General features: G+C 52.4%; 1 protein-coding gene across 1 annotated transcript in view; it reads right to left on the minus strand.

The window, feature by feature from the left end:
- Window positions 1–12,192, minus strand: part of NPHP4 (nephrocystin 4) — a 139,133-nt gene that overhangs the window by 11,924 nt on the left and 115,017 nt on the right. Inside the window, exons 18-25 of the mRNA XM_044419642.1 lie at window positions 10,232–10,360; window positions 6,925–7,136; window positions 5,355–5,581; window positions 4,591–4,777; window positions 2,778–2,867; window positions 2,077–2,233; window positions 858–943; window positions 164–249 (exon numbers count right to left, since the gene is read on the minus strand). Coding sequence (XP_044275577.1) covers window positions 164–249; window positions 858–943; window positions 2,077–2,233; window positions 2,778–2,867; window positions 4,591–4,777; window positions 5,355–5,581; window positions 6,925–7,136; window positions 10,232–10,360 — 1,174 coding nt within the window. The remainder of the gene's footprint in view (window positions 1–163; window positions 250–857; window positions 944–2,076; window positions 2,234–2,777; window positions 2,868–4,590; window positions 4,778–5,354; window positions 5,582–6,924; window positions 7,137–10,231; window positions 10,361–12,192) is intronic.

The following is a 12,192-nucleotide window of genomic DNA, read 5'->3' on the forward strand; positions in this document are numbered from 1 at the left end:
CAAGCTTTGCTCCTGCAAGCTCACCTGCGGCTGGATCCTAGGCATGCTTACCCAGAAGGAAATTCAAGGGGGCTCACAGAGATGTATTCCCATGTTAAGCATGCGTAGGATCGCCAGCGCGGACAGTCGCCCCTGTTAAGCACAACATGGCTTCCTCCCTTACGTGTAAATTGACAGAAAGAATCTCTTGATCTGTGGACTCGGTCCCCCCGCGACTTTCAGAAAGACATCCTGCGGCTCACCAGGCCCCTGCAGAGGAACATCAAGACCAGACTGGAGCCCAGATCCCAACATGATCCCTACTTCCTGAACTAAAACTGAGAAACAGCTCTGGCACACAGAAACTGGTGGTGGCCCGCCAGGTCTCGGGTGAGAATCTTTCCTAGCCCTTCCTAGAGCCCCGGACGTCTGCAAGCAGTCATGCATCCCGTCTGCAGTCCTACTGGTGGCACCCTCCCCAGATGCAAGCCTGCAAGCTTGGAGGCCATAGAATGGAAGCTGCTATTCCTTTTCCCAGAAGCCCCCAGGAGTGAAGTTGTGCAACCCAGGGACTCTGGGAGAAATAAAGTAGCTCACCGAGCTACAGGAGCAGGCATTAAGATAGCACTCCCCGAACAGGGAGAGATTCCAGCTCTCTTTCAGCTGCTTCTGCCAAGAGACCTGAAGGAGCACAGAGTTCCCTGAGCACAGAGACTCAGTCAGATGTCCCGGGGCTGTCCGGAGCAGTGCTGCTTCCTTGCCGGTCCCTCAGCCAGGAGACCACCCCTCCCACCAAGGGTGGTCTCCTCTGGCCAGAATGGCCGCACACTAATTAGTGGGCTGCAATAACCAGCAACCACTTATTTCGGTTAGGTTACCATTATCTTGGTTTCACAGATGATGTTCGGGTCGCTGCAGCGCACAAACATTTCTGGCTCTCCACCTGGAACACCCACAGGGGCACCTGGCCAGGAAGAAGAAAACAGGCCCCCAGGCAGTTTGACCCCACAGAAATTGGTTATATCAATCGCAGCTCTGTCCTAGCTTCCCTAAGAGACAAACCAAACTCTCTTCCTTCACACTCCCAATGCCCCCTGCAGAACGTGATGAGCTCAACATTTCTCTTTTTCTAACCAGTGGATGCACAGCTGGAAGTGTGGCTTCTAGATTGAGAGAGGTACTATTGCCACTCTGTACAACTCTGGTGTGCCCACTGCTGGAGTCCCATGTTCAGTTCTGGGCCCCTCTTTACAAGAGGGATATACCAACGTTGGAATCAGTGTAGCAAAGGGCCACTAGAATGGTGGCTGGTCTGCAGGAGAAGCCATATGAGGAGAGACTGAGGGAGCTGGGCCTTTTCAGCCTGGAGGAGACTCTGAGGGGATCTGTTAGCGACATACAGGTATGCGGGGGATGTCACACGGAGGTGGGGAGAGACCTGTTCTCCCCTGCAGAGGAAGGCAGGACACGCTCCAATGGAACCAAGCTCCACGCTCCAAAGCTCAGGGAACCAAGGTTCCATTTGGATGCCAGGAAGCACTTTCTGACAGTTAGGACCCCGAGGGTGTGGAATGGGCTTCCACGTGAGGTCGTGGAAGCCCCATCAAAGGTTCAAAGACAGGATGGACATGCACATGGTGGGCATGTCATGAGCGGAGCCAGCTGGAGCCAGGGGTCAGACTGGATGGCCCAGCAGACCCCTTCTAACTCACTCTGTTTCTATGTATTTTGCAGCTTCCTTCGCCAGGGAAAAGCCAGTGATGAAGACTCCAAACTTTTCCCTCCTAGCATGGAGAATTTCAGCAACGAGCAGGAAAAAGTTTTCCCTTACTCAGTTGCAGAAGAAGGAGCAAATGCCAGGCAGGGAAGGCCTCCTCTTTTCAAGTGGCTGCAGGAAGGAGATCCTGCCTGGGCTGGCCATTGTGTTCACGGTGTCAGTTTGAGGACTGTGTTGCTGAACTGGTTGTTTTTAATTTTAGGCATTGACTTGTTTGATTTGTTTGAAGGGTGCCCATTAGCATCACTCTCTCGGCTCTCTTTCTGCGTGCTGAGATCTCAGCATGGGACGAGCTGCACGTGGAAACAAGCGAGAACTACCTGGAAGTGTGTGCCATGGAGGCAAACGGATGGACTTCTTCAGGAAGGTGAGTTCCGGGTGGTAGAAACGGAAGGTCTGATCGACCATGTGGGGCTGTGACTCCACGTTCACGCTGAGGATGGCGATGGGTTTGCTGCCGCTTGCTGTGAAGGAGACCTGGCATTGACCACAGGAGAGAGGTTAGGGATGCCAGAAGCCGCAGGGGCCTTGTCAAGCCGAAGAAGTGTGTGGCCAGTCCCAGGAAAATCAGGGTATTTTCCTTGTAGAGCAAATGGGAGGTCGGTCATGTTCTGAAATAAAGCAAGTTTCTAGTCCTTGAAAACCCTGAAACCTCCACACACGAACAGTTTCTAAACAAGTATCCCTTAAAGCAGGGAGGCTGGATGCTGCTGTTCCAGGCAGGCTGCAAGGCATTTTCCACAAGGCCAGGAAACCGCCTGTGAAGCAGGAGGCTCACAGAGTGGCCAGACAGGTACTGCAACAGGGGCTGGAGCTGCTGCGAGGCCTGTGCAACAGCAGGCAGGCAGGGTGGGCACCTCAGAGCACCCCCAGCCATTCCATCGCTACCACTGTGTTCACCCACCTTCATGGCTCCCGCAGCCACCGAACTGCCGCACCCCAACAGCTGTGAACACTGGCAAAGTCTCGCCACCCCGTTCCCTTGCACAACAGCCCTTGTGCCCAGCTGTGCTACAGCTACCTTGATGCGTTTTGTCTGCGTGCTGGTGGACTTCCAAGGGGCTGCATTGTCCTTCTTGCCTTTGTTGAACGCCAGCTCCATGGGACCTTGCTGGAGATCAAAGAGACAGCACAGCCGCACAGTGAGAGCGTTCTTTAATTCCACCCCTTCGGCACAGTGCAGCTGTGTTTAAAGCAAGCGGGCTGCAGGGCGATGCATGTGCCTTTTCCCCTGCCTGCATGCCCCAGCTGGCTCCCGTCATGAGTCGAGATCCCCCTGTGCCAGGAAAAAGGGAAAGATTGCTGCAAATCCACAGGCACTGAGGATTAAAAGGAAGGAAAACAAAACAAAACAGAGGGACAGCTCTGCCTCAAGGAGATTCAGGTGATTTGGGGAGAACTGGAACACCCATACATGTTGCATGCCTGTGGTTTGGAATGCTTGCTCTTGTCTCAGGGTCGCCCCCCCCTCCCTGCCCCTTTATGGCATTGCTAAAAGCTGATGGAGGGACCCTTGCTCCCATTGGGGTGGGGGATGCCTGGGTGCAGCCTTTCCCTTGAATGGCTCTGCACTGTCAGGGCCCACGATTCAGCTGTGGACGGAGCCAGAGGCTGATGTGACTTCTAGCTCGACTCTCTACATAATGTAGCAAGACAGCTTCATGTGGACACTTTCCTTCCCGTCAGTGCAAGGTGCCCTCTCTCAGCCAGTCCCCGAATCATCCTTTTTGCCCTCCTCTGAACCCGTTCCAACTTGTCTGAACTGGCCTACCCAGTGCTGAGTACTAGAACTAGTACTTCATGGGATTTGGACTTGATATTTCTGTTAATGCAGCCAAAAAAGCTTTTGTCCTTTGTGCAGCCACATCACAGGGTTGACTCACATTCAGCTTGCGATCTACTCCAATTCCAAGACCTTGCAGTCCTGTTGAGCCAAGTATCTCCCACCTTGTAACTATGCCCTTGGTTCATTTTTCCTTCGTGTTGAACTTGGCAGTTGTCCTTATTGAATTTCAGTCTCTTGTTTTCAGCCCAGCATCCCAGTCTGTCAAGATCCCTGAATCTTCTTTCTGTCTTTCAGGACATTAGCTGTCCCACCCTGTTTTGTGTCGCCTGCAAATTTGCTAAGCATTCCAAACAGGGAACATTCACTCAAGAGTGAAGCACAGCATTTGCAGCTGGAGCTGATTATGGTTTCTGTCAGGCAAGTTCACCCCTCGCTATGCTTTGCCCACACATGGACCCGGACAGCTGATCAGGGCGGGAGAACCCCCGGGGGGCCTCTTTTCCTTGAGGGAGCAAGCGTGGCTCCCTCCTTGAGAGACTGGGCAGGCAGAGGGGGAAGGCAAGCCAACAGACAGGGTAGGCTGAGTGGGGCATGAAGCTCCCTGGAAGACAGGAAGGGGAGCTTTCCTAAGCCGGGGGAGCTTGGGAATCAGAGCTTTCTCGTGAGCCTGAAAAAGGAAGCGCCATGTGCAAAAGGCCAGAGGAGGGCATGCCATCTAGCATGCTCAGAGGGAGAACCAGGAGCTGGGGAAGTGAAGGACAAGGCAACTCACTGCCCTCCGGGTGGAGCCAAAGGGGCCCCTGCAGCTTGCCCTTCCCTCTTCTCCGCACAGCATGAATGGGGCATTCCGCAGGAACAAGCTGGGTTCTGGAAGCTGATCTAGAAACTATGCCTTGGATTATCAAGTGTGCCCCCGGCTCGAAACCAGAAACAGGTGCTGTGGAGGCAACGGTGCTGGTTTATATGCTGCAGGATCCCTTCATGCAGCACCTCCTGCAAGCAAGCGTGTGAGCAATACGCTAGAAATCGAGCCTTGGCACTTCCCTACCTGCATCACGGCTGTCTGCTCCATAGAGAAAGCCTGGTATTTGAAGGGGATGTAGACTGTCTCCTTGGGACGCAGGTAGACCTGAGGCGCGCTGCTGCCATGCAGGTGAAACATGTCCTCCTCCAGTGGGGTGACAGTTTGGGTCAGTTCCTTAAAATGCCTCCATTCTCTGGTGTCCACAATGACACTGGGGAGAAGTAAAAGAGTCAGCGGCAGAGCGGAATTCCTCCCTCCTGCATGATATCTCCATATGACACCTGAGATTGCCTGCCTACGAAGCAGGAGAAAAGGGCAGTGCACAGGCTGGTTTTTGCCATGCAGGCGGGATGTGAGACCTGATTCTTCTTGTCACTCGGGATGCTCCAAGAAACTCTCCATTACTTTTCATACAATTCATATGCATGCTGCTTGAGGGAGCATAAGAGGACAGATCCCTGCCCCATGGAGCTTACAAACTACAACTGGAAATGGAGACAGAGTTACACAGACTCAGTTATGCAGGTTCAAATCACATTAGCATTTTGGGACCGAGGCGCGGTGAGGGCCAAAGGAAGACACCGGGCAGACAGAAACGCCCAGCGCTGTCACCGCTAACCTCACTCCCCTCTGATGGCTTTTCCAGACTGCTCAGCGTGGCCTTCATGCTCTTAAAACACTGCACCTTTCCTGCCGAGCGCTGCAAGGCTGGCATTCATGGCGCACCAGGAAGACAACTGCCGGCAGGTCCTCGCCTGCCACGGGGCCCATCCCAGCTCGATTCCTACCTGAGCTCTGGGTCGTCGCTCTTGATGGAAACCGTGTGCTGGACATTGTATGGGTTTTTCAGGGCAAACTCAAAGAACTCAGCAGTGCCAAAAGTGGTGTAGATGGTGTGGCAGGTGGTGATGGCCTTGCTCAGCATGCTGGCGATGCTCTCCGCCTTGATGCGCTCACGGTAAGCCTCGATGACCTGGAGGTCTCTGGCGTGCTGAACGTGATTGTCGTGCCATCCCTGGGGGAACGGAGCACACGAGGCGATGTGCTCGGCAGCCACCAAGGAACTCTCTTCCCGCCAGCCAGGCAGGACCATGCATTCACGCCTCCGCTCACCCAGCGGCCCATGGCACAGAAGCCTGCGGAAGGTGACGTGGCCTTGCCGCCTGGCCCAGAGCCACGAGGAGAGCTGCAGCAAGGCAGAGCTGCCAGCCCACGCGGAGCCCAGTTTCGAGGACGCCAGGCCTTTACCATCTGCATTGGCTTCCCATTGAAGTCTGGGCCCAATGGAAGGTGCTGGTGATGGCTTATATAGCCCTAATGGCTCGGGACCTGGATCCCTGGAGGAGCGCCTCCGCCCATCCATACCTCCCCACCCACTAAGGTCTGGGCCAGAGGCCCTGTTTCAGGAGCCTTCTTTGAAAGAGAGCACATGAGCGGCCACTCAGAGAAGGACCTTCTCCGTGGTGGCACCCAGTTATGGAACATGCTCCTCAGAGAGGTGCGCTTGGAGCCAATGCTTTTTTCATTTTGGGCCCAGGCCAAAACCTTGTTATTTTCCTGATATTTTAAGTGCTAATGTTGTTTCAAAGATATGGTGTTGCTTACTGTAATTGACGTTTAATGCTGTACTTTTATTTTATAGTATTACCATCCTGGGACTTAGTGAAGGACAGTATATAAAAGCTTTCAATAAATAGAACAAATCAAGTGCTGCCATCATTTTCAAAGCCCCAGGCAGCTGGGACCAGGTCACCTGAAAGATCATCTTCTCCCACGGAGACCTGCCCAGGCCATCCTCAGAGGGCCTGCCAGAGGAAGGTTTCCCTGCCAAATGGAGCGAGGCCGGTGGCTATGAAAGAGGCTGTCGCTTTGGCCAGGGCACCCCACCTGTGGAGCGCCCTCCCACGGGAGTGATGAGACACCAAAATCTGGAAGAACAGGCAACATCAGCAGCCAAGCATCTGGCTTGAACAGTGCTAAACTCAGCCATTCAGACCCAGTGAAAGATAAGAGGGAGGTGCATAAGGCAACCCAGAAGCAAGCAAGTGTCTGGGGCCTTCCTAAGAGCCTACTTCACAGGCCCCCAAAGCAACCTGCTCCAGAGGCATGGCTGGGGCCACTATGGAAAAGGCTCACATCCACATACCTGCCTGCCTCACTGCCTCAGACGTGAGCCACGGAACACATGGGTGGCTGGCACAAGCAGAGGCTGAAAAGGGCAAAGGCAGTCTTTCCATTCTGATCCCGCTCCGCACCAGCAAAGGTTCTCAGTCCACCTTCAAGGGCAGCTCCATGAACTGTGCATTAGACTAGTCCAGCCTGTCTCAAATCCCAGCCGCATGTGCACCAGATGCTCACCAAGCTGTGGCTGCTCTTCTTCCCACAGTCTCCTTCCTGGGACTCCCGCCGCCGGACAGACACCATCCTCTCCAGTTTCCGCCTCCGGCTGGCACTGGCCTCACAGCTGGCGTGCTGGTAGGCCATGCTAATGTCGCGCAAGTGAGAGTGGAGCATGGCAGCTAGCTCACTGTCCACATCTGCCAGCTTCTGTGCCTGGCACACATTTCCAGCTGCAAGTTGCATGGACAAAGGGGACAGGTTGAAAGCCAACAGATGACACGGTGCAGAAGAGCAATCACCTCTCCTTCAGACGCATCGCATGGGAATTACCAGAAAAAAATGTCACCTGCTTGAATTCATCTTATTGACCAGTGGCATTCTCTGCTTCCTTAATATGGAAAAATAGCCCTTTTTCTGCTGGGCAATAAAGATAAAAATGCAATTAAACCATGACTACCTTTGCCCTTCTTTCAAATTTTATTAGAGCACAAAAGAAAGGCTTCACATTTAGTACTGAAGACAAGATTGATGAATTAGCTACACATTATTTTGCCCAATGGTTGAGTGTTATGTTATTAATTTGCTGCTTTATCTATCCAGATTTGTTTCATTTGAGGGACTGGTTGTGAACACACCAGTTAAGGTACATTTCTCATTGCTCCCCCTTCTCATTTGATGTGGTCCTTTCTTCTCTTTGTGGTGAGAAATACAGCCTTGCAAACAAAATAATATACTCCTTCAACAAAAATAGCCTCAGACAGAAATTTAAAAAGAAGGAATACAAAAAGAAAATAAGACTAATTTTAGACAGAAAAGAGCAGGAAGGTTTTTTTTTTTTTTTCATCTTTTGCCTATACTGGTCTGCCTGAACTGGCTGTAGCTCCATGGGATTTCAAAACTTTCCTAGCACAATCTGGAAATATCGGGAAGTGACCTTGCATGTGGGGTATGTAAAAAGCAAATTAGCATGGAACTCGATTGGGCTTGGGATGCTACCCTGCATGAGTGTCACTGGAAAGGAACTGGTGTTCCAGAAGAATAAAGAGATTTGAGGTGTGCCGTGATGGGAATGAGAAGTTGAGACCCGGGGGTGCGGGGAGACACTACTTTGACAGGAGGCAGCTCCCTCATTCTCCCCTCCCATGAGAAACATTCCAGGGTCCCAAAACAGGCTTCCTGACTGTCCGCTTACTTGAGTTCTTCAAGTGACCATGTCAAAGCCGGTCAACTAGACAGTGGATAAGGAACGAGTGCATCCCACTCAGTCGCGTCCCATTGGCAAACACAGCAGGAAGCCAGTTGTCACTGCCCAGAAATGCTGTTCCTTTGCAGTGCTGACCCTCGGGTCCAGATTCCCAGGTATGCACGGGTCCCTTTGCAGCAGGAAAAGCTACCTGCCTTCTGGGAGGCATCCCTGAGGATCCAGAGAAGGTGGCTAAAATTTCTGAGGCAGGCGCACGCTGCCTCTCAGGCCACAGAACAGACTGCACCTCTGAGGTCACAGCTGCCCCCACGGCTGCCAGAAAGCCTCGCCTTTTCCCTGGGCAGATTTAACACATGGAGAGTATTGACTCAAAGGGGACAGGTTGAAAATATGTGTGGCACTTGAGAGGGAAGGGCTCGCACGGCCGAGGAACAGCAGGTCTGCCCACCTTCCCGTTCACTCCCTCTGGTCCATGGGCACTGCTCCTTCTCCAGCTCATGCCTGGCTGGCAGAGGGGCTGCCACCTCTGTGGGTGTCACATGGAGCGGCTTTCTCTGGATGCATCTCCTCCCTATGGGGCAAATGATGCGCCACCCCAGACTTCTGGAGAATGAGTGCTGGAGAATGCCCCATGCCAGCTGCTTCTTGGGCTCGACCAGACACCTTCCTCCATCTGCATCTTGTGCTCACGACCAGTACGGCTTATTCTACACTTATTCAATCTATGCCCCACCCCCACCCCCACCTTGCCAGCACAAATGTGATGCTCAAGGAAGCTACCAATGCACTACGGGCCACGAGCAAGTTCTTAAGCTTACTATGAAAATAAAAGCAAAACATGAAAACACAAAGGAAAAGAAACAAATTGCACCCAAAGAATGACACACCTCTTCAGCAAGGGGCAGCCCCAGACGACGCACCAAAGGCCTGCCCGGGAGGACAAGAGGAAGCAGGCTGGCTGGCCTTCCGTGGGAGGCAGCTGCCCCTCCAGGCACCCAGCGCCTGCTTGCTGCTGAGCTCCTCCAGGCAAAAGGCTTGCAGGGAGCAGGGGCTGGAAAGGCCTCTCCCCAGCAATGAGCCGCCACTGGATCCACTTGGTGCAGGCAGCTGGCTTGGTCAGCGCTCGCGACTGGCCTGTGGGGTGCTGCTGGGGGGGGGGTCAAAAAAGCAGGCCCTTGGTCCTACGGCCCCATGGACTCAAGGAGTCCCAAAGCCCCACAGCAGCGTCACCCTGCTCCCAACCGCTGCTTCATGGCGGCAACAGCTGGAAACCAGGACAATCCCGCTGCTGCCTGGGGGATGTCGGGGAGCTGCCCAGACTTTGGTCAAGGCCTTCTCTGGTGCTTCCCCTGTTGGTCATCGGTCACCAAGGGCTGACCTCCGAGGCGACCGCTGCAAACAGGTGACTGTCTCCCTCATTAGCCGGACTCCTCCTGCTCTGAGAGCTTTTCCACAGAACCTCGCCTGTGGTTGCCCTCTGGTCGGTGGCAGCAGCTGGCCAGAGTAATGCCTCTTGGGTTTCCTCCCACTCAGTGGCTGAATGTGCTTTTATGCACTAGATGGAAGGCGTGGCACTGAAGGGAAGGCACAACGACGGCGAACCTTCTGTTGGGCCTGCTGCTCTCACCAAACCTCCAGCCAAGGGGCCAAGCGCTGCCTTGAAAGGGATTTCTGCACCAGGAAGAAACCCTCACACAATTTAAACTTATTTAAATATATATTGCAAGATTCCACTTGAAGCTGCTTTTCAGGTTAAAAATATTGCATTTTCTGAAGCAGTCTTGGGAGCCCCTTGCAAAATGGATGCTCACTGATCTAGGATGTCCCAGTCGGTGGAAAGATCCACACCCACCCACCATCCCCTCCTCTCACCCAACACTGATTCAGGGAACGAATGATGGGGTCTGCACCCTCATCCTGGATGCTCTTCCATTTAGATTCAATAAAGGTGCAAGGAGAAAAGAAGGGCCCCAGGAGAAGCCCATGGCAGGCCATTCCCTCATTTGCTTCTCCGGTTCAACATGCCATTCTTTGTCTCCAAAGCAGAAGGGAGCACTCCAGGTTTCCTCTTGGATTCTGCCCTTCCAATGAGGCATATTCAGAAGACAGAGCCTAACATACCTCTGCATGTACTGAGGGAGAGCAGGCTGCCCCCGTGGAAGCCCCTGGTGCTGTCATGCGAGGAGATGACCCGCGAGCGAGAGGGTGGCAAGGAGTGCGATTTCCTCAGTCTCTGCTCAGGCAGGTGCCCTGAAAAGGAAGCCGAGCTGCTCAGTTGGGGCCGCATGCCCCTTCCGTCTAGGCGGGGGCACATAGTCCCTGGGTTCAGAACAAGTTCCATTCCTGAGAAAGTCCTTAAGTTGAATTTGTATGTAAATTGGATCACATGAGTAAGTCAAATGTTTGTCTTAATATATGCATATATTTTACCTTTCTATGCATATAAAACCTTTTAAAACACTTCCATATTCACTAAAACTTCTTAAAACACAATACAGTACTGTAATAATGATAATAATAGAGTAATAATAAAGGAACTACAGGTACTGAAGAGAAAGAATCTGTATGTATATGTGTAGAGTATTGTAAAAACCAAATTAAAGAAACAGTTCTTTAAATAGCTTAGAACAATCCTGAGTTAACATTAAGTGATGTTAAACATTAGATGATGACGATGACGATGATGATGATGATAATGATGCTGATGAGATGGACCTGATGCTGGAGAGTCAGGGTTTGATTGTGCTGCTGGGGGTAGGGGTGTGGGGGACAATACCACTGGAGCCTACGGTCTGGATGCCATGGAAGAAAATGCCATGCATACTTATCTCTAGGGAATTGCACAGCCACTGAGAGATGAATTGCCAAATGTATTGCGTAGTTCCCTAGAAATAGCTGTGCCTCTCTCCAGTGATGTGTTCAAGTCCTTTCCTCCAAGTCTCGAGTCAAGTTTCAAGTCATTGCAAGAAATATGCAGCAGAGACTCAAGTCTCTCCTCAAGTCTCAAGACTCAACTTTAACAGAAAAAAAGGGAGGTGGAGGTGGAAGTGGGGGTGCCGTGGGTGGGAAAGGTGTAAACCACCCCATGCCAAAAAGAAGAACCTTGCCTTGCCTTGCCCTGCCTTCTCCTTATTGCAACCCCTCCTGCCTATCCTGCCCCCACCCTCTTGAAACTCCCTCCCTCCCTTGTGCTTGTGCGGAAAAGAACTGAAGACTTGCCTTCCCCCTGTCACACTCTGCTGTGCCTGCGCCTGCGCCTGCCTTCCAGCCCACCACAGACGCCTTGCCTTCCGTTGAGGTTGCCCCAGGATATCCAGCTGCATGTCAGATGCAGGCAGGAAGCCCTGGAGCAACTCAGAGGAAAATGGCAGAAATCTCAAGTCGAGCTGAGTCGCTTGCTTGTTGCTCCCAAGTCGGAGCCCAGTCAGTGATGCAGCTTGAATCGGACTTGGGAGAGAGCTGCTCACCTCGAGTCCCCAACACCGTCTACCTCTAGTGAAAAGCCATGAATGTCTCACAGTCACTGATGGCGCATTGTCAAACATTGCCCTTAACTGCTTGGGACCTGGATACCTAAAGGAACGCCTCCTTCCCTATTTGCCCTCCCTCCCCCTGAGATCAGCAGCAGAGGCCCTCCTCCAGGAACCCTCCGTGAAAGGTATTAGGAGACCGGGAGACCTGGGCCTTCTCTGCGGTGGCGCCCCACCTGTGGAATGTACTCCTCAGAGAGGTCCACCTGGCGCCGTCGTTATTTGTTTTTTGGCACCAGGCCAAGACCTTTTTATTCAAACAATATTTTAACAATTTTTAATATTATCTATAGGTTTTAATTTTTCAGCCAGGGTGAATCTGGATTTTATGTGCACTATCTGTTTATTGTATGGAAGCTGTCCTGAGGCTTATGCAAATGGGACGGCATACAAAAATTCTAAATAAATAAATAAATAAATAAAACAGCTCCTGCCAGATGAATCTTGCAGAATTCTACAACAAGGTGTCAGGGCGGCTAGGGGACGCGGTGGATGTGGTTTACCTGGATTTCAGCAAGGCCTTTGACAAAGTGCCCCATGATATCCTGGTGG

Source organism: Varanus komodoensis, unplaced genomic scaffold, assembly GCF_004798865.1.
Source record: "Varanus komodoensis strain SLA01 unplaced genomic scaffold, ASM479886v1 scaffold106, whole genome shotgun sequence".
NCBI lineage: Eukaryota > Metazoa > Chordata > Lepidosauria > Squamata > Varanidae > Varanus > Varanus komodoensis.